This window comes from Microcebus murinus, chromosome 13 (genome assembly GCF_040939455.1).
Source record: "Microcebus murinus isolate Inina chromosome 13, M.murinus_Inina_mat1.0, whole genome shotgun sequence".
Lineage (NCBI taxonomy): Eukaryota > Metazoa > Chordata > Mammalia > Primates > Cheirogaleidae > Microcebus > Microcebus murinus.
Window position 1 is genome coordinate 18,383,151 of NC_134116.1, and position 21,721 is coordinate 18,404,871.

General features: G+C 42.7%; 1 protein-coding gene and 1 pseudogene across 3 annotated transcripts in view; one reads left to right on the forward strand and one right to left on the reverse strand.

Moving 5' to 3' along the window:
* The window catches only part of STK24 (serine/threonine kinase 24), a 109,608-nt gene that overhangs the window by 47,272 nt on the left and 40,615 nt on the right, over positions 1-21,721 (forward strand). For both annotated transcript variants that reach the window (XM_020290263.2, XM_020290264.2), the window contains exon 2: positions 530-760. In XM_020290263.2, the coding sequence (XP_020145852.2) occupies positions 530-760 (231 nt within the window). The remainder of the gene's footprint in view (positions 1-529; positions 761-21,721) is intronic.
* Positions 12,718-15,076, reverse strand: LOC105866524 (serine/threonine-protein kinase Sgk1 pseudogene; annotated as a pseudogene). Its single transcript, XR_001151917.3, has one exon. The product of XR_001151917.3 is annotated as a serine/threonine-protein kinase Sgk1 pseudogene (transcript).

Below are 21,721 nucleotides of genomic sequence, written 5' to 3' on the forward strand. Positions count from 1 at the left end.
AAGATTGTTATTGTTTAGGTGAAGGCAATAGCTATTAATAAAGATACATAGTTAGGATATACTTTTTTTGTTATTATAGGATATAGCTAGTTAACCTATGTTTCAGTAAGGACCCGTCTGAAATTAGGAAATTTGGGGGATAGGCTGGGAAGAAGAGTAGAAATTTTGCTTAGACAAGAGTGGATTTTTCAATAAATCCACATAATCCTAACTTATTCAAATAAGTGTTTAAACTTTTATCTACTCATTATCCAAAACCTGGAGCCTTTTCAGTTTTTCTAATCTAGCTGGGTAATTGTTCTTCTTAAACACTTGCTGCATTTAATAGTCTGATGCACACTTGTAGGTGACACCTAGGAATCTTATTTCCTAAACCTGAAGAACTGTGGTTACCATCAGTAACCACAGACATGGAAATCAGATCAGTCCCTGTGAAAGACTGTCGCCTGTAACGTTTTAAATCACAAAAGCAGTCATGGCATGCATCATGAGGTAGTAAAGTTTCCCTTCTTTTCCTTCTCTCTTGCAGAACCTAAAAGCAGATCCAGAAGAGCTTTTTACGAAACTAGAGAAAATTGGAAAGGGCTCTTTTGGTGAGGTGTTCAAAGGCATTGACAATCGGACTCAGAAAGTGGTTGCCATAAAAATCATTGATCTGGAAGAAGCCGAAGATGAGATAGAGGACATTCAACAAGAAATCACAGTGCTGAGTCAGTGCGACAGTCCATATGTAACCAAATATTATGGATCCTATCTGAAGGTAAGGCTTAAAATAACGAGATCTTCCATTATGCAGCTCCTGACTGAGACGCGAGCAGTGGATGTGAAGGACTCTACTATAGCACAGCCGGTGTTCAGAGGAAGGAGAAATGTTTTGACCTTTGCGATCAAAAGAACCTCGCTTTGATGGTGTTATCTTAATGTCACCTATAGAAATAGAGTTTTGATGAAAGTGTTTGATATTGAAATTCTCTTTCAAATAAGAAAATATTTTTGAGTGGGATTTTTCTCATCAAAAACTATTTCTTACTAAGTTATAACAATAACCATTAATCATCTAATTTTAGGATGGTTTATGATTAGTCTTAAAAACTCATGCCAACCCAAGAATATTAATCTTTTTGTATTTTCAGTCATCAACTATGGTTCAACTTAATGTTAAAAACTGCTGCTGAGGGGCCAGGCGCGGTGGCTCACGCCTGTAATCCTAGCACTCTGGGAGGCCGAGGCGGGTGGATTGCTTGAGGTCAGGAGTTCAAAACCAGCCTGAGCAAGAGCAAGACCCCGTCTCTACTATAAATAGAAAGAAATTAATTGGCCAACTAATGTATATAGAAAAAATTAGCCAGGCATGGTGGCACATGCCTGTAGTCCCAGCTACTCGGGAGGCTGAGGCAGGAGGATTGCTTGAGCCCAGGAGATTGAGGTTGCTATGAGCTAGGCTGACGCCACAGCACTCACTCTAGCCTGGGCAACAAAGCGAGACTCTGTCTCCAAAAAAAAAAAAAAACCTGCTGCTGAGAATTGATGATGTTAATTAGCTACTTTATACTTTTAAGAATCCTAAGTATTATAGATAATTGCTTAAAAGAGTAGTTATAATAATACAACACTACAAATTGTCCATGATTATCACCTGGTTCTTTAAGTGGGAAAGAATAGTATTAAAAATGATTTTATGATCTTGCATAGAGCCATTTTATCATTTTATTTATTTTTTATTTGTTTTTTTTTTTTGAGACAGAGTCTCACTTTGTTGCCCAGGCTAGAGTGAGTGCCGTGGCGTCAGCCTAGCTCACAGCAACCTCAAACTCCTGGGCTGAAGTGATCCTCCTGCCTCATCCTCCCGAGTAGCTGGGACTGCAGGCATGCGCCACCATGCCTGGCTGATTTTCTTCTATATATATTAGTTGGCCAATTAATTTCTTTCTATTTATAGTAGAGACGGGGTCTCACTCTTGCTCAGGCTGGTTTTGAACTCCTAACCTCGAGCAATCCGCTCGCCTCGGCCTCCCAGAGTGCTAGGATTACAGGTGTGAGCCACCGCGCCCAGACCATTTTACCATTTTATATCGTTGTAGGGTATTCTGTTACACCACTTAAAAATTCAAGATGACTACGTGTGTTTCATGTTCTTTGATATATGCCTGTTTCACTGAACTTACAAATGTCATGTCTTTTAAGATGGGGTTTTGGAAATCTTAAGATTTGGTGAAATAAACTCTGAAATAATTCTTGTGGGAACTAAAACTTTATAGAAAGAAATGATTTCCTGAGGGAGGCAGAGATAAATCTGATTAATTTGGTCTAGGCCTCCTTCCCTGCTGGGCCTATTTCCTAAGTTCTCCAAGTTGCAGCTGACTGCCTCTCTGATGTAAGAAGGGATAGTGTAGGTTTTGGTTTTGTGAAAATGTGATGATGAGGTATAAGTCAGAGGATGGAAATTTGGAGAACTATTGATTTGCTAAAATGAATATTTAAAGGAAATCAAGATTGAGTGGTAATTCTTTTTTTATCCCTCCATTGTATAAAGGATGTCAATATGTCATAGGTCAAATGTAGCTTTTTTGAAATGGAAAGAGTGAGTTTTGGGGTTAGATGTCCTGGACTTGAATCTTGTTGTCATTTACTTTGGTGTGTGGTCTTGAGTGAGTTTTCTTTTCTTTCTTTCTTTTTAAAAATTCCATGCTTTCTCATTTGTAAAATGGAAAATCATGGTATATACCTGATTGTTGCAAAAATTAAATGGACTTAAGTATGTGAAAGTACCTAGCATGTAGTAGCTGTTTAACACATTGACTGCCAGCCAGACTAGAAAAAAAATTTTTTCCTTGTGGCCACGATGTTTTATTACTGAAATAGAATAAAAACTTCAAAAACAAAATGATCCTTTCTAATTTAATAAATTTTTTTTATTTTTTAATTGTTTTCTGTGCGTGAGTTATGTGCGCGACTTGAAAAATAGTTCTCGCCGCTCCCAACATGAAGAGACATGTGAGCTACATGTGCTTCATGAGTCCCTGGGCTTACAACTGGCCGTCAGTTAAAATACAACTCACATGGCAGTTAATGAGTGTTAATTTCCTTCCTTAATTGATAGAATTTATATGTACCATATCTCTTAAACTACTCTACAGTGAAGGTAATTTGCAGTGAAGATACCTGAGGAAGTCAAAGCAAGATCAGGAAAAAAAAAGGAGGAGGAAGAATGCCAACAACGGACATGAATGTTGCATTCAGTTTGTGTCTGGATGGGGCACAGGAGGGAAACACTGTACGTTTTATTATTCTCGTGATCCAGGAGGAGAACACATACAGCTTCCATAGGGGAGTGCCAAGGTCGTCTTGATGTTAGATCTCTATTAAGAACAAACACACAGCTAATGAAACTCAGTTTGGACTCTGTCCACTGTATCGCTTAATATCCTCTGAAATGACTTCAACAGAAGTGTTACAGTAAATTCAGAGTTCAGTTTCATGTTGTATTTTAACGTAAATTATGATACCTTTGGCAAAGAAAGTGTGGAAGAGCCTCACAAATGTTTGGTGATTTATACCAGGTAATATTTAACTATGGAAATGAAGGATCAGAGGTTCAAAGTATCTTCCTCAACCCTCAGCTCCTTAGCAAAAGTTTTACTGCATACCGGAGTAGATTGCTTTATTGTGGCCAAAGAAGGTGTTACTGTGACGGTACATAGCTAGAAATTCCCTCCACTATGTCCTATTCTTACCTGAGTTGCTCATTTTAGAAAATTAGGTTCCAGATCAGCCTAACCTTGATTTAGGGTTGCCCAGTGTATTTTGTTTAATTAATATGATGTTAGTTGCTGTCATAACCCACTTAAATGCATGACTCAAACACAATAGAAGTTCTCTCTTGCTGATTGGTTGCCCTGATCCATGGGCTGTTTTCCTCCAAACACTTGATTCGAGAACCCTAATTCCTTCTGTCTTGTTTTCTTCCATCTTCGACACACAGCTGTGCTCAGCTTCCATAAGTCAGTGTGGGGGGAATAGGGAGGCTCACATGTGGGAAGTTTTTTATGTGCCCAGGCTTGGACATAGAAGAACACTTTATTTCTGTTCACATTCTCCTGGCCAGGAGTCAGTCATCACCACACCTAACTTGGGGGAGGCTGGGAAATGTCATTGAATTGTATGCTTAAGGGAAAGAGGAAATGGGCTTGTGCATAACTGGCTGAGCTTTTCCAAAGCCACTTAATCTATAAAGGAAGTGGAATAACTCATGGAGTGGCTTTCTCCACTGACTGTCTTCAGGTAGGATGAAGTTTTGATAATTTTATCTAAAGTGCTTTTATATATTTTATTATGTAAATTTTCCTTTAAGAAATACCACTCACCACAAGAATGTCAGCAATAATGTCAGCATGGTGAAAAGTTTCCCTTGATTTTTTTAAACCACATGAAAAGAGAATTGTTCCTCTTCCTGTTCTTGTTAAACAGTAATTAATTATTATAATTGGGCAGGATAAGAATCCAGATCTGTAAACCTGCCCATTCTTGGGTAATTCCTTGGCCTAGAAGAGGACCCTCCTTGATAAATCAGGTTGTTCTTCCATCATCTTGTCAGGCTTATGCCATTTACATTAGTATAGTCCTAACTGTCAAGTAAGGCACAGATTAAATTGATTTGCAAGACAAATGGGTCTTTGACACATTGGAAATAGTTGTGCTTTATGTTGCCACTTTATAACACTCCATAGCATTCAGAGCTAGTAGTTAGTTCTTTAAGAGGCAATTTTATAGAAGGCCTTAGAATTTCATCTTGTGTTAAGGGACTTTTACATAACAAGATTGGACAAAGAAATCAGCAGAAAGTGGTTTCTTCTTTGCTTCACTCTTCATTGGTAATTATGTTTTGGTTTCATTCATCTAGTCTAGAAAGAGATTAAAAACAATAAGTGGCTAAATATATTGACTTAGGATCAGGAGAGTGGTGTTAATTTTGACTGTAGCATCGATCAAGTCAAAAAATTGCTTTGTAGCATATTTTTTTCCTCAAAGATTAAAAACGAAAACAAGAACAACAATTTAGAGGGGAGAAGGAAGAATCCAGTAGTGAGAATATCTGTTTATATTATTGAATGTGAGGCCTGGAATGATGTTGAAGATTATCTCATACCATAAAAAACTTCATACATTGTAGTTGAATTTTGGGGAAATTAAACCAGCTAGAATATTTAATTAGTCATAAGCCTCCATGTCCCAACCGTTATACAACTGGAGGTTTCCACCATAGAAATACCACCCACAAAGTCAAAGTGAAGCTGGGGGTGTGGGTGTGGGGTGTTGTACAGGAGGGTGGGGAGGGGAGAGAGGAGAGAATGAGAGTTTTTTTGTTTTTTAGTGAAGCAGTGAAGACATAGATCCTAACAGAGGACAGGGTGATGTAGTTCAGGATTCTGAGCCTGTTTTCTGCTCACGTAGCATTCACAAGTGCTACCCATTCTCTTCAGTAACAGAAATCTCGTGTTTTTTTTTTTTGTTTGTTTTAGGGAATTTGCCATCCTGTCAGAATCTCTGTATCAAGATTTACTTACAGCCAGAATTTGTCTCAGATCCTAGTACTGGGACTCACCTGTCTGGGTGCTCTATGGGCTTCTGACTTCCTGAGGATAAAATGCAGATAAATATATTTTTCTTACAAGATTACTACAAAGATTTTGATCATGTATGTAAAGTGCCTGGTGTGTCGTAGGTTTTTAGTAAATGATAACTTAATTTTTTTTTAGGAAGGGAAAAATGATCTGTGCCAGTGACTCAAAATTCATGGGGTTTAAAATAGATTGTTAGCATGCTTAAAAATAAGACTTATTTTTTTTATCATAAATTAATTAGAACTCTCAAACATCATGTCAATTTAACCAAAGCTAATCAGGTGCAAGGCCTAAAAAAAAATAAAATAAAAAAATTGTGCATTTCAAATTTTTTACTTGGCATGGTGGTTTTTACTGTAGGGTTATTATTAAGGAAATATGCTATGGACTATTTGTCTCATAGTGGATTCAGATTCCCCGTCTTACGAGGAAGTTTTCATCACTTCCTAAAAATTGTCAGGGTAGTTTTTATCCATCAGATTCACCAGAAAACTTATGTGGGAACGTCCCTTCTTGAGCTTTAGAAACTGAATACTCTACGTGGGTACAAATTATTCTGGTAAAGGGCTGATTGTGTGGGTACATTACAGATTCATAATCTTACTTCAGAGTAATTTTTCAAAGTTTTATTCTTTGGACTTCTGGTTTGTCATTTGCTTTTTCTTCCTTTTCCAAAGAGAAAATTGTAGTTTCTGATGAAATAGAAAAATCAATCAATTTGCCTTTAGGGAAAGAAGTACAAAAAGTATTGAGAATAGCAGGCGGCGTCTCTGTGAACGAAGCTGCCGTATGGGTCACCGTCCATGTGCAGTCTTGGTTTATGCTTCTCGTTCCACATAGCTATTAATAGATGCTCTTTGACTTTTAGATGAATCCTAGGATGGACAATAGAATATAATCAGCCCACTATATACTGTATCTCCAGGAAAACACACACACACACACACACACACACACACACAAACTGTGAATCTCTTATTTATTTATTTATTTTTTTGAGACAGAGTCTTACTTGGTTGCCCAGGCTAGAATGAGTGCCGTGGCGTCAGCATAGCTCACAGCAACCTCAAACTCCTGGGCTCAGGCAATCCTCTTGCCTTAGCCTCCCAAGTAGCTGGGACTACAGGCATGCGTCACCATGCCTGGCTAATTTTTTCTATATATTTTTAGTTGTCTGGCTAATTTCTTTCTTTTCTTTTTAAGTAGAGACGGAGTCTCGTTCTTGCTCGGGCTTATGTCGAACTCTTGACCTTGAGCGATCCTCCCACCTCGGCCTTCCAGCGTGCTAGGATTACAGGCATGGGCCACCGTGCCCAGCCTCTCTGATCTTTTTATATCTCAAAGAAGAAATACTTGTCTGGCTACATGACAATGAGCCCTGTTAGGACATGTGTCTACATTTTATCTTCATCACCTCTCTCTCCCAGCTCCTTCGTGGCAAACCATTCTCTTGCATTGGCCTCTGGTTTCAGGCATATTTAGGAATACAGATGGGTCATGAGTTTCTAAAAGCACTTTAGTTCAGATTGTGCCTGGTATGTGTGAATTCTCCTATGCCTCAGAAATTTTTATTAAAGAACAGCTTCTTTTTCATTCATGTCTTTCTTCCTTCCAAAGACAAAGTACCAGCAGTACTTTCATTGAGGTGGAGAAAATGAAATAATATTTTAGTATAGACAGAGCGATGATTTGCACCTTATTTGAACTAGAACCACCAAACTACATTTAAAAAGGGCCAGAGAAGAAAGTTGGGGCTCTACCATATGGAGAAGTAGTTGTGCAAACTGGGGGGTTTCTGTGGTTTTTACATTGAAGAGAACGTGAGCCACCTAAATCCAGTACCATGTACCTCCTGCGGCCACCTCGTGTGCACCTTTCCTCTTTGCAGGTGCACGATGCGCGCTGTGTGCAGGTTTGGATGTCACTACTTGGGGGTGTGGGTGGAGGTCAGGGATGATCCTCCACATCCTGCGGTGCATAGCACAGCGCCACAACGATGAATTACCTGGCCCAGCTGTCAGTAGTGACACACTGAGAAAACTGTGGCCTGTGGGATGAATAGTGATCTTTTGTCCTAGAAATAAGTATAAGCAATGGTACTTTTAGGGCTGATGTTTGGGACTCTGCGAATACCCCCAAGGGTATTTTGGACAGAGAACTTCAGGGACCACGGTTGTGCCCATTGTGACTTCTGTGGTCATATAGATGTGGACTTGGCCAGCACCCTGAGCAGGATGTTCCCAGATTTGGGGCGGTGGTTTTCTGTGGGGCTGTCCAGCCTTTGCCTGTAAGGCTGTGGAATTTCACACAGCATCTGGGGAGGATGGTGTCTGAAAGATGCTTTTCTGGTTACTTCTGTTCAGGCATGAGAAAGGACAAAAGGCGGAACCGTATGGGCTGCAGAAGCTTGCTCATAGCAGGGATTATTTACATGAGCGTTGACTGTGACCCTTGCTAGTCTGGTGTTCACCATAAACTCAGCGTTCTGCAGTAAAGCAGTGGATCCCTCAAAGGAAAGGGGACCACTCACTCACCGAACAGTGTCTTAATAGGAAGTTTGTGACTCTGCCTTGGACACTTGTGTGCTTATTACAAAATTCAGTTTCCCTGAGATGTTATTTAGCATCTGGAGTGGTGCTGTGTTCCTCCAGGCCCTCACCTGGCTAATATTTGCATGTTTTATACCAAGCTGATGATGACCACAGTCAGAATTATCTGGTTTTGAATGTTGACCTTGGTCATCGGAGTATAGTGTTAGTGAATGAGAAAGCAAGTGAGATGCTGATACCTTGCTTTCTTTTTTCATTTTTTTCTTGCTGTGTGTTTGGTTTTCTTTTTTAATTTAAACATGACATGGTATTGTTAGTGATTTTAAAGCAGAGATCTTTCCATTGTAGCCTCTCTGAGCTGTGGACTAGCTTCTTAGCCAGTAAAATGACCTTGTTTATTCTGTTCCATCAATTCTTGGTCTTTTCTTTCTTTCTGCTTTTATGGACCATCTCCATTTATGGCCATCAGATGAGGACAGCTGAGGTTTTTGTATTTTACAGTTCATGGTACCATCATCCTTGATCTATGTCAGATCCTTCTGTTTTAATAAGTTTGTATTTTTAATAGATAAAGCATAGTTTGTGTACTGTGTATGGGTTTATTTTCACCTACAGCATAAATACTTGAATTTATATTTAGTAAAAGTCACTTTTTTTTTTTTTTTTTTTTGAGACAGAGTCTCGCTTTGTTGCCCAGGCTAGAGTGAGTGCGGTGGCATCAGCCTAGCTCACAGTAACCTCAAACTCCTGGGCTCAAGCAATCCTTCTGCCTCAGCCTCCCGAGTAGCTGGGACTACAGGCATGCGCCACCATGCCCGGCTAATTTTTTGTATATATATATATATATATCTTAGTTGGCCAATTAATTTCTTTCTATTTATAGTAGAGACGGGGTCTCACTCTTGCTCAGGCTGGTTTCGAACTCCTGACCTCGAGCAATCCGCCCGCCTCGGCCTCCCAGAGAGCTAGGATTACAGGCGTGAGCCACCGCGCCCGGCCTAAAAGTCACTTTTTTGTGTGTACATTCTATGTGTTTTAAACATATGCATAGATTGTTATAAGCACCTCCCACCCCAACATAGGATGCAGAACAATTCCAACATTTTAAAGAATTCCTCCCAGACTGGGCAACCACTGGTCTGTCTGTACAGTTTTGGTTTTTCCAGAGTGTCATAAGTGGAATCACACAGCATATGACCTTTTTGTTAGTGGCTTTTTTCCACTTAGTGTAGTGCATGTGGGATTCATCCATGTTCATACATGTATCAGTTGTTCCTTTTTATTGTTGAGTGGTATACCATAGTATGGATAGCCACATTGACCTATTGAAGAACATTTGGGTTGTTTCTACTAGCTTTAACATTTTGCCTTTCACCTTTTAGTATGTGGAGTGATAAATAGCTGTGGCAGGATCCTGGGTGCTTGGACTGCCGTGGGAAGCGAATTTACTGTAACACTAAATAGCCCTCATACATTGGTTTTAAGTTCCCCTTTGATACTTTCCCTCTGCAGTTTGAGCCACCTATGTTTATGGGATGATACTACTTGATCTTGACTTGAAGTAGAGGCATCAGGGTTGGGGGAAGGGGCTGCAGATTGGCCTTGGGAAGTATCACAGAGAAGCTGAGACTAGACCTGGCTAGACGGGGGGTACTGTTTGCTTTTCACTGTCACCTGAAGCTGAGACTAGACCTGGCTAGACGGGGGTACTGTTTGCTTCTCACTGTCACCTTGCTGTTCTTTTCTGGTCATCCTGAACTAGGCTCCAGAGAACTAGAGACCTTCCCCTGGAGATCTCGTCTTGGCTGGGAATGAAACCAGCAGTGAGGTTGATCTTGGGACCAGTTTCCACATCTGCAAAAGAGACTGGACATGTCTGTCTTTTAAGTTATTTTCAGTGTCTGGCTTGATTTGGCTCAGCTTGCTGTTTATATGGCATTCCCTCTGTATGGTCAGAGAGATGGAGAATCAAAGATGCTTAGAGCTGGAAAGGTATTGTGTGGCCCAGAGAGGTCGAGTGGTCGTTGTTTTCTATCACAGACGGCTGGTAGTTGAGCTGGGACTGCAGGCCAGGGATGCCTTGTTCCCGGTCCACCGTGTCCTTCTTGCACTGTGACAGCCGGTTGTCCTACCACATCTCCTCCATTTTCCTTACTGGATTCCCTCTCTCTGGTGAGTTGTCTCCTTTCTACAGAGGGTATTTCAGATATTTAGTCAGTAGTTTCACCATTTGACAAAGTTGGGGAAGGAGAAGTGGGGCGTTGGCTGAGTGGACATGGTGGCACTGCCTCGTCAGAGGCACCCTTGCTGGTCCTGGTCTCCATGGCTTATTCTCGCCTGTTGGCCCATTTATGTTGGCCAGCACTGCCTTGGGGAAGCCACATCTGCTCACAGGTCAGTACTCCCTTAGCCAGTGAAATGTGGCCAGTGAAATCCCACTGAAGCTTGAGCAAATAGCAAGACAGTGGACCCTTCAAAAGTCCGTATTCGTTCTAGTGTTGAATTTTTATTTACTGCCACCTTGTTTTTTGGGTAGTCAATACGGTTTAGATGTTTGGGTCTTCCAAATCTCATGTTGAAGGCTGATCCCCAGTGTTGGAGGTTGGGCTGATTGGGAGGTGTTTGGGTCATGGAGGTGGATTCCCCCATGCATGGCTTGGTACCCTCCCCTGATAAGGAGTGAGTTCTCGCTTTATTAGTTCTTCATTCATGTGAGAGCTGGCTTAAAAGAGCCTGGCCCTGCTCCTCCCACTCTTGGTCCTGCTCTCTCTCCACGTGACGCACTTGCTCCCCTTCGCCTTCTGCCTTGGCTGGAAGCTCCTTGAAGCCCTCACCAGAAGATGCCGGCGCCATGCCTGTGCAGTCTGCAGACCTCTGGGCCACATAAAACCTCTTTTCTTTATAAATTACCCAGTCTCAGTCTTCTCTTTATAGCAATGCAAAAAGGACTAACATCGTAGTTGAGCAGGAGAAATTCTTGCCTAACATGTGTCTGTGGTTTTAGCGCCTAGGTGTGCTGCTCATCTTTGCACCTATAGGTGCTGAGTGAATGAATTTGAATTTGTGCCAGCAGCTGCGGCCCACCCTGACATAGCTCCAGAAGCTCAGCCAACGTCCAAAAGTGTCCCCTGTGTGTGTGGCGGAGAAGTTGGGCCATGCTGACAGTAGTGAGGAGCTGCTGTGGCCGCGGAGACAGCTGTCTCACGACTGCTGCAGGGCAGCCCCCTCCCCTCCCTCTCCTTGGCTCGTCTGCCAAGAATCTTGTCTTGGTTTTGTGGTCCTGCACCTTCCTTCGTTTGCACCGCTTTGTTCTTCACCTGCGGATGGTTCTTGTGGTTGCCTTTGCAACAACCGCGCAGCAGTTACATTCCGTCTTATTGCAGCCATTTCAGTTACTTTTTCAGAAACTAGCTTTCTGCAATGCTGTATCCTCCCCGATGACTTCTATTCATTTCCTCTTTATCCTTGCATCCTTAGGTTCATTGTAACATTGCTTTTTTTTTTTTTTTTAATTGTCTGATCATTGAGATTCTTTGGGCTGTGGAGAATCGACTAATGTGGATGATTAGTTCCTGGTCATTTCTGGAGTGGGTGACTGGTTTGGGTTTTTGCCTCAATCCACCAGACCTAAAGGTTTTATTAGCATGTTTGAGAGTCCTTTTGTCCCTGTTGTGTTGATTCATCTTTAGAGAAGTAAATTAATTTGTGGGTGATTTTTTTTTTCTTTCTTCCTCTTTTTATTTTTGGCAGGGTGGAGGGGGGATAGGGTCTCGCTCTGTTGCCCAGGCTGGAGTGCAGTGGCATCATAGTAGCTCACTGCAACCCCAAACTCCTGGGTTCAAGCGATCCTCCTGCCTCAGCCTCTTGAGTAGCAGGGACTACAGACGTGTGACCACACCTGGCTAATTTTTCTATTTTTTGTAGAGATGGGGTCTTGCTGTGTTGTTCAGGCTGGTCTCAAACTCCTGGATTCAGTGATCCTCCTGCTTTGGCCTCCCAAAGTGCTGAGATTTCAAGTGTGAGACACCATGCTGGCTTTCCTACTTCCATTTTGTTAGCTAAAACATATATTTAAATCAAACTTTTAAAACACAGAAATATTCTCCCTCACAAAACTCTTTATGAATAGATTCTTTTTTGTTATTCCTTTCTTTGTATACTTGATACACAGATAACTGTAAATACAGTATTCTGATTTCTGTTACTCATTCACATTACTGCAGTGGCCAGGATCAACTATCAGCAGGTGTTTCTTTGAGGAAAAGCAGATATTTTTAAAAAAGGAAATTGTGAGATGATATATAATATTAATAGGACAAATATAAATAGTTTTACTAGCTGTGGAGCTAGTTAGAAAGTGTTAATGTTTTGACAGTGGGTGGCTGTTGGCTATTGCAGTTTGAATTGCTGAAAGTAATTTACATAACCTGTTAAGTAGACCAAGCATTATTATACCAGATTAGGTACTCAACTTAGTTTACTGAATTTTGATTATTTTTGGTTGACTTAGTATGAGATTGGCTTTTATTTATTTATTTTTTTGTAAATATTTTTCAAGGTTTTATTGCAAACCAAAATTGGTTTATCACACACAAAAAAAGTTGTGTGGCAGGAGGGAAGGATTGTACATATTATAACCATGTTAATTACAGTACAGTAAAATGGTGGTTTACATTACAAATAAGCCTATAAGTTTAAATATACTAGTGTTATAACCCAATATACAGACTTTCTTTATACAATACATACAATTATCAGGAATGCAAAAAAAAAAACAACATAAATAATGCCCATTTTACAGGTGACATTTTAAACAATGAAAACACCAACAGCTCTGACTGACAACTGGGGCAATGGTCCATAAAAACCCTTTCTAAAAATAGAAATATTTGTAGCAGCAATGCTTTCTTTAAGCATCTGAATACAAGTCATTGCAAGACCATTTCAATAAATTTTAGTTATTCACTATATCTTACAAAAAAAAAAACCAGTCTACACATAAATTTATCTTCCAAATATGGAAGAAACAAACAATGTCCCACGTTGTAGTGTCCTGCAAGTGTCACATTGATGCTCACAACAAAATCCATCTGTGATCACGCACACCACACTCATTCCACTGTTCACGCAGTAAGTCCACATGGAAAAATAAAGAACTGAAAACACTCTGCAATAGGAAAAGCTTTGGAGCTAACACGAGCTCTTCAGAAAAGGCACATGTCATAATATTCGTTATCACAGCCTGGACAGACTGGCAGGAGACCCCTCTTAGAACAGCGCCTTCCTTCTAACGAGACTCCTGCATCTGTGTACGGCGGCGCCCTAACGCTCGTTTCAGAGATAGCACCACGTTGGAAGTAAGAATAGAAACGAAAACCTCGTGAGCTCACTGAAAGGAGGATGTGCTCTTCGAAAGGCTTCCAGCAAACAGTGTGCAATCAGATTGCTAAGCTTCCAGAGATGTGCAAATTCTCTTTTAAGATGTCCTGTCAGCTGGCAGCTCCGCCAAAAGGCTAACTAAAACATTGAACACACACAAGATCCTTCAAAAGCAACCCCAAGACTGTTCAGAGGAATGAGTCCATGGGAGGTGCGTAGGAGAAGCCTAGGAAGGCCTCGGCCGCTTCCTTGACGCTGGCCGTGATGAGGATGCTGTCGGGGGACCTGCCGATGGAGTTGGGGACCGGCTCTTCGGTAAACTCGGGATCAAAGTGCCGCAGGTCGCTGGGTCCACTCACATTTGGGTTAAAAGGAGGAGTAATCTTCTTATTAATGAGATCATCCCAGTTAATTAGGTAGAAGAAGACATGACTCTTAATCTCCATAAAGTCATCCTTGGCCCCCAGCCGCTTAGTCCTGTCCTTCTGCAGCAGGCCCTCCAGGAGGTGTCCTGCAGAATTTGTGATATTTGGTTTCAACTGGAGAGGCTTGTTCAGAATGTTGTCGTACATCTCAGCTGTGTTTCGGCTATAAAAAGGAGGCAGGCCATAGAGCATCTCATACAAGACGGCCCCGAGGCACCACCAGTCCACGGTCCTGTCGTAGGGCTGCTTATGCAGCACCTCAGGTGCGAGATACTCAGGTGTGCCACAGAAGGTAGATGTCGTGCCATTGTGCTCAATGTTTTCCTTGCAGAGTCCAAAGTCAGTAAGGACAATGTGTCCCTGGGAATCTAGCAAAATATTCTCAGGTTTTAAGCCTCTATACACGATGTTCAGAGAGTGCAGGTAACCCAAGGCACTGGCTATTTCAGCAGCATAGAAACGAGCCCATGGTTCCAGAAAGCAGCGTTCTCGCTGGAGATGGTAGAACAACTCTCCACCGTTAATGTAGTCTAGGACAAAGTACAATTTGTCAGCAGTCTGGAAAGAGAAGTGAAGGCCCACCAGGAAAGGGCGTTTCACATTCTTCAATAAAACATTCCGCTCTGACATAATATGCTTCTCCTCCTCCTTTTTCAGGATTGCTTTCTTCTGTAAAACTTTGACTGCATAGAACACTTCTTCTGCCTTGTGTCTTGCTAGAAGAACCTTTCCAAAACTGCCTTTCCCAATCACTTTCAAGAAGTGAAAGTCAGATGGTTTAGCATGAGGGTTGGATGACGGGCCAAGGTTGATTTGCTGAGAAGGACTTGGTGGGGGAGAAGGGTTGGCATTCATAAGCTCAGGCTCCTGAGGCTGGGAGATTTTCAAGATCGACTGAATTTCAGGGTGCTTGCATGCATAGGAGTTATTGGCAATCTTCTGAATAAAGTCGTTCAGCCCCATCCTCCTCTGTTTCATGAAAGCGATGAGAATTGCCACCATTCCCCTCATTCTGGAGTAAGTGAGCGTGCCCCTAGCAGCCTCGGTTTTCACCGTCATTGCCACGCACGGAAGACCGCAGGTCGTTAGTAACCGGAGACTGGCTCAGCCGACACTTGAGATTGGCTTTTAGATTATATGCTTCAGTTGGATCTAATGACTTTTTGCTGTCATTATAAATGGACTCAGTGGAGATAGGTCAATGACAAGGTTGATTATAGACCAGTGCTTACAGAAGCTAATCATCTGCAATTTGCATTTATATACCAGCTTTTTCTCTTGCTTCCAGCCAAGGCTGGTGTATGATGATACACAGATTTTGGAATCATTATTGATCAAGAGCGTTAACAAGTGTAATGAGATGGAGTTGGCTTAAGTTGAAATGTTTGGTAGAAAACATTGGTTCTGTAAAAGTAGCAGTCGATATGCAGCTCTTCTTGGAGAAGACATTGCTTTTACATTCGCTTTCCACACTGAGGTGTAGCTTGAAGATTTCTTGTGTTTCTCATCTTTTTTATACCCAGGTGGATCTGTGTTTCAGGACACTTTTCCTTTTGAAAGTTGAGATCCCGTTCAGAGGCTGACAGCCTTGTCCCTAGAAGAAAGGGGGCAGAAACGTTTTGCCAGATGCAAAACCACAATGATTTCTTTGATTGCAGGGACCTTTGGGCCAGCTTGCGGTAAGAACTTGCTTTAGAAGATCCTTTGCTTCCCATCAGTGTCTCCCTCTCCTCAAAGGGATGGCAGCCCGATGGACAGTGGGCACATGGCCCTGACAACGACAGACTTCCGCAGAGGTAAGCTGCTCTGTCAGTGTCGCCCATACAGCCATGTGCCTTCCTCATCAGGCCCGACCCTGCGTCCATCCACACTTGTTGCACACGTGGGCGGGTGTACACTGGAGGCTGTTTCTGTTGCTTCCAGCCAAGGCTAGGGTTCAGCTACCTCGGGTAGCCAATGGCCCTTCCTCTGCTGGGCATAGAAATGAGTGGAGTTAAAGAAATCTCCAGCAGCTTTCTCCTGGTTGAGGACAGGAGTTCCCCTGAGATGGAGGTCTTGAACTCATATACAGCTATTTATGGCTTTGTGTCTGCCCATCACTGTACACTGGGCTTTGTTCTTGCCACCATGATCTACTGTTGTCCTTTGGGGACAAGTTGAAAGAATGTTTCCTTTCTTGCTTGCATTAAGGGAGAGGCTATCAAGGGGGTTGCCATTAACCACTGTGGTGGTGACCCTGACCTGATTCTGATGTGTGTCCAAATTTCAGAGACTAATTTCTGGCCTTTCTAGAAGGTACAGCTTCAAATCTTGACCCAGGGAAGGCATGGTGGACCAGAGATCTGCATTTGCCAGAACAAAGTTGCAGACCAGGAAATGGATTGGGACCCAGGGCAGGCTTGACTGTTGTTGACAGAGAGTCTGCTTCCTCCTGCTCTGTTGCCTTATTGGATATATCAGAATAAGTATTGTAGTGAATTTTTGTTGTTTTAAGTTTTTTTTCTTTCTTTCTAAGAAGTTAGGTTACAGGGTTGAAAGAAATTTTCATTTGCAATCTTGGGAAAATCTTCTGGGAGTGAACTTTCACTTCTGTTTGAAAGTAAAAAGTCTTTAGAATTTAAGGAATAGCTACTGAGGGAAGTTGATTTTAACCCGAGTATGATCTTTCCATCTTCCTTAGTAGATTCACATCTCCCTTTTACGTGTTCGGCCATTGCAGGTGTGTGAAGTCGCGGGGAGTCTGCATGGTGGGCCCTGTAGGTACACGATGGACCGCACAGTGTCTGCGCAGTGGCTGCGGTGTTTGTGGCGCTGGCCACGATCAGTGGGGGCCATTGTGCGCTTTTTTTGGTGAGAGGCAGTCATGTGCCTTGTTGTGAACATTTCCTTCCTGGCAATTTGTACATAGTTTAGAAGAGGGAAAGTTTTCAGTGTTAACCTTTTTTTCTATCCAACCCCTTAAGATCATCTTTGTGACTTTCAAGTATATTCTTTTAAGCACAAGGTCACACTTAGCTCTGACTACTGTAGAAATATTAGGAAGATCATTTCTGGCTCTTATGTGTTCTTCTCCTTCCCAAGTCTCCCACTGTTGTGTTCACTTTCTACGGGGAGCATTAAGCCGTCTGCAGTCCTTGCTTTTTCTTTTGTGGACTGTGAAGAAAGCACAGTTTTGATGAAAGGCAGCAATACAAACAGTGAACTTTCATGTGCTGTCAGGAGGTTATGAACTTGAGATTGTTAAATGCATGTAATTCTATCATCAGTTCTTGGTTTAATAATTTACCAAGTTTGGTATTACTTTTTCTGGTTTTAATCAAGTTTCTGCCTGCATTTTATATTTGGGAAATTAGAACTGGTCCATTGGCAGAACTGTCAACAGAGTAGCACATTCTTAGTCTCTGACTTTCTGCTGCAGCCTTTGAGCAAATAATTATTCGGTCCCTTTACCCTCTACTGAATGTGCCATAAGTGTTGAGAGTTGTGTCCATCTTTTAACTTGTTTTTAAAACACACTCTTGGAATTTGGATCTCTTGATGAAAAACCATGTTTGGCGATTGGTTTATGACTGGAGCCCCTAGAGCACATTTAGCTGGTATTCATTTGTACCATACTGAAAAGAAACGTGTGGAAAATATTTCTAGCATATTCAATATGTAGTGTGTGACCTTTTAATTACCTGGGATCTGAAGTGTCTTTCACTTATAGGTAATCCTCTCAGGTATTTGCTTTTTAAAAATTGTTAGTGGAATTTCCCACATGTGAAGAAAGTACTTAGGGTTCCCTGTGCCATCCTCTCGCTCCAGTGGCATATTATGTATCTCAGTCTGCTTTCTCTTGCTATAACAGAAATACCAGAGACTAGGTAATTTGTAAAGAAAAGAAATTTATGTCTCATGATTCTGGAGGCTGGGAAGTCCAAGAGCATGGCAGTGGCATGGCGGAAGGGCAAGCGACACATTTGAAAGGGAAAGTCATTGGGGCCAGACTCGCTCCTGCTGGCTTTTTCTTTGGTGTGATGAGAGAAAGAAACAGATAAGCCAGGCAGTTGTCACTGGAACACGTGCGCTTTTAGTCAGGGCAGAGATGTGTGTGGGGAACATGGTTGAAGGCACCTGTTTGGGACAGGAGGGCCACAGGCCAGGGTTAGGGCAGAGTAAGGCAGGGCAATAGCTTCCTGATCCGTTTCTTAGAGTTTCCTGGTGGCTTAGGGTTGGGGAGCTGGGGCAGCAGCTCAAAGAAAGACCCTCAGCTGGCTCAGAGGACTTGGGTTTGAAGAGAGAGATCTCAGGGCTGTTTCCTATTAAAGACGCTGACCTGATGGTGATGAGAGAGGGCCAGAGCAGGAGCTTTGGGCCAGGTGAAGGGCAGGCGTTTAGGTGACTTGCTTACTGTATTCGACTCGCCATGGTAATTATACATGAATGTGCTCAGTGTCAGATCATTTGTATTTTGAACTGAATTTGATCATACCATTCGATTCTATCCGTGCACCTAATTCTTATAGTTTACTATTCAGGTAGTGTGGTTTTCTGCTTTGTAAATTGGAAAAAGAATTGTCACTTGAAAAATTAGAAGTTCATGTCCTGAAAGTTTGACAGGACGGGTTGCAGCCTCTGTGGCCCCCATCTCTCTGCCTTCCTCTCTTAGCTGTCCCTAGCCCCTCGCTCCTGCCAGCCCCTTGTCTGAGGAAGGGGCCCCTGCTGCTGTGGGGGTAGGGGGGGCATGCAGGGCCTGTGTGCTCCGTGGCCCCAGGCCGACCACTTCAGTGACTCCCCTGTGAGCGTGTGCGAGAGATCCCTGCTGTAGTTCCTGAAAACCAAACTGTTTTTAGTCCCTTTGGTTAATTAGAGACTTAAGAGTTTGAAACCACATATAAGAGGTGTGAATAATGTGATATAAATATTGTTGGAACCCTCTGTTGTGGTTTCCTTTTCTGGTTTTTTTTTTCTCTCATACTCTCATTTCAGAGTTTAAGCAGTAACTTGAATGATGGGATTGGTTCTAGAAAGACGATGTGTTGGCTAGTCTGATGTGGATGTGCATGTTTTACTCATTGTACATAGTAAGAAAAGATGTGGAAACTTAAGAACATTGAGGTTGTGTGACTTAAAAAATCCAGGTGTGTCATTAGAAAATGTGAATACCCCATTATTCTCATGAGTTTTTGGAATAATGAAATTTGCCACTAATATCGCTTATACTGTATTTTATGAGGTTGGGCCTACACAGCATTTGGCTGTGTGCTGAATCTAACTGTGGTCGTAATTGGGCTTCATGGCTTGGTGGGGGTGGCTAAGGGTGGCTAAGTGGGAGAAGGTATCACGTGAGGGTCTCAGACTGCCTGGTGGGCTGCCAGATAGCTGAGGGGCGGCTTCATAGGTGGGTTTGAGTGAAGTAGTGTTTCCAAGGGAGTCCCATTCTTGGAGATGTCAGTAGGCGCTACCTGACCCAATGAGTTTGGTTGCATTGGGTTTTGCAGGTTTCTGTTACAGTGTTCTCAGAGCTTTTGGGGCTTTCTAAAGGATGTCTAATATGCAGTGTTTCCTAAAAGTATTTAATTGTGGGGACCTCCTCCCCTCAGTGGTAAATTTTAATTCTATACCAAGTCCATGGCTGAGCCCTCTTCAGTAGCCTCTCCAGCTGACAGACACATACGGAGACGGGGCCTTAGGCAGCATCCTGAGTTCAGAACCTGAGTCTGAAGATGCCGAGTGCACCAGGTAATGGCTTTATGCGGCCTCCCACTATTTCGCTACGTTTGAAAAGCATTTCTTAAAATGTTTGTTTTAAAAGCTAGGTGAAGTGACAACAGACCATGAAACATTAAATAAAAGGCAATTACTGAAATAGCATGTTAACATTTTAAACAGTTTTGTTTTTCAGTGAATAGTTTTCCGAGTGACGCTGTGGGATCTTAGAGAAAGTAAGCTGTAAGGTATTTATGCGTGTCCTGTTCCCCAGAAACGCAAAGTAGTGTCCACACACATACACACACACGCACATGCACACATCACAAGGCTGAACTTCAGTAGGTTAAGATCTTAATGAACAGAGTGAGAGATGGAGGGGATTAAGGAGGTTCTGATTTTAACACTGTATTGCCCTAAAATACTTTTTGCCTCAATTTTTTTGAAGTCTTTCTAAAGCTATTTCTAAGGTTTTTTCCTGCCCCGGATGGGTGTGGTTCATGTTCGTGCATTTAGCCCATTTAGTTAGGAAGTCTGTCACTGTGTCAGAGCGTGGAGTGCAGCTGTGGGCAGGGTAGAGCTGACTTCGGCTTCAGGTCCGGGCAGCAAGACTTAGCCTTTCCCTGATTTAATCAGGAGTTCCAGGGCTCCTCTTGGCCTTCCTGTACCTTGGTTACTGTGGAGTGCTTGGCTTGGTTTCCCACTCACTCTTGGCACACTCTTCTAGTCCAAGCCTTAGCCTGCCACCCGAGCTTCCCAGGCTCTGCGCCTGGCCTTGCCTCTCCCTCTGCCTCGGATAATACGTGGTGGCCTCTGCTCCCCTGAAACGCCCGATGGAATGTCACATTCGACCTGCTCTAGCAGTGAATGATGAGCGAGGACTCAGTGAATCAGAAGTTCCATTTCAAAGGGATTCATTTCATCCAGAAGTAGTAACTTAATGCAGGAACACCCAGGGGGCTTCGAAATCTTGGATCCCCATCCCACCTCTGAATGGGCCGTGTCTGGCCATGTTTATGAATGACCTGATTTAAATTCTTGAGGTGCAGGATCCCCATGCACCTTAGAAATGTGTTCATCTAGCTATAGGCATGGTGGTGGATGCTTATGGTTCCCACTACTTGAGAGGATCACTTGAGGCCAGGAGTTTGATGCTGCAGTGAGCTATAATCATGCCACTGCATCCAGCTTGGGCGACAGTGCAAGACCTTGTCTATTAAAGGAAAAAAATGTGTTCATCTTTTGTAAAGGTGAACATATCGAGAACATTTGAAACTGTTTCAAGGGCACCATGTTGAAGACCCTAAGGAAATCCCTTGGTTTCACAGTGGTTTCTTAAAGACAGAAAATCTGGAGACAGAGTTACCAGAATGTTCTTTCCCGGTAGCTATCTGAAATTCTTCAGCCTGACTCCTCTCATCCTGCTTTCCCCGCCCCCTTCGTGTCCTGTGGACTTGCGTGGTGTCTCCTGTGGCTGTGCATACAGGAGGACGCTGGCAGGTAATGCCTTCTGCCCTCTTTTTTGCAGGGCATGAAGTGGGGAGATAGCATGGGAGGAGGGACAAAGAAACCCTACTCTCATATCACTCTAACCCGATAGACACATGTCCAGTTCCAGGTGTTGCACAGCCATGCCCAGCCCGCAAGGTTCTTACGTACTACTCTTCTACTTTTACAGAGAAGACTCATCAGAATTAGGGGCTCGATGTCCCCAGCTTCATTCAGGCCTTTTCACACATCCTATTCCAACTTGCAGGACCCCATTCTTTCACAGCCAGTGCCCTCACGTTAATAGTAGATACCCTGCCAATAGACACCCTGAGTTAACAGTGGGCACCCTGCCAGTGGACACCCTACGAGCCTGGGAGTTCAACTTGTAATTCTACCGATTGTTTGATTTTCAGCACTCTCAGCCCTGTAATTACAGGAGGTAAGATTTTCCTTCAGGCTACACCTGGCTGCTCTTAGGTTGTTGATGTGAAGCTCACGCTGAGCATTTGACTCTCTGAGCTCATCCTTGTCTTTTACCACTTTGTCCTGGGACATTAGGAGCAAC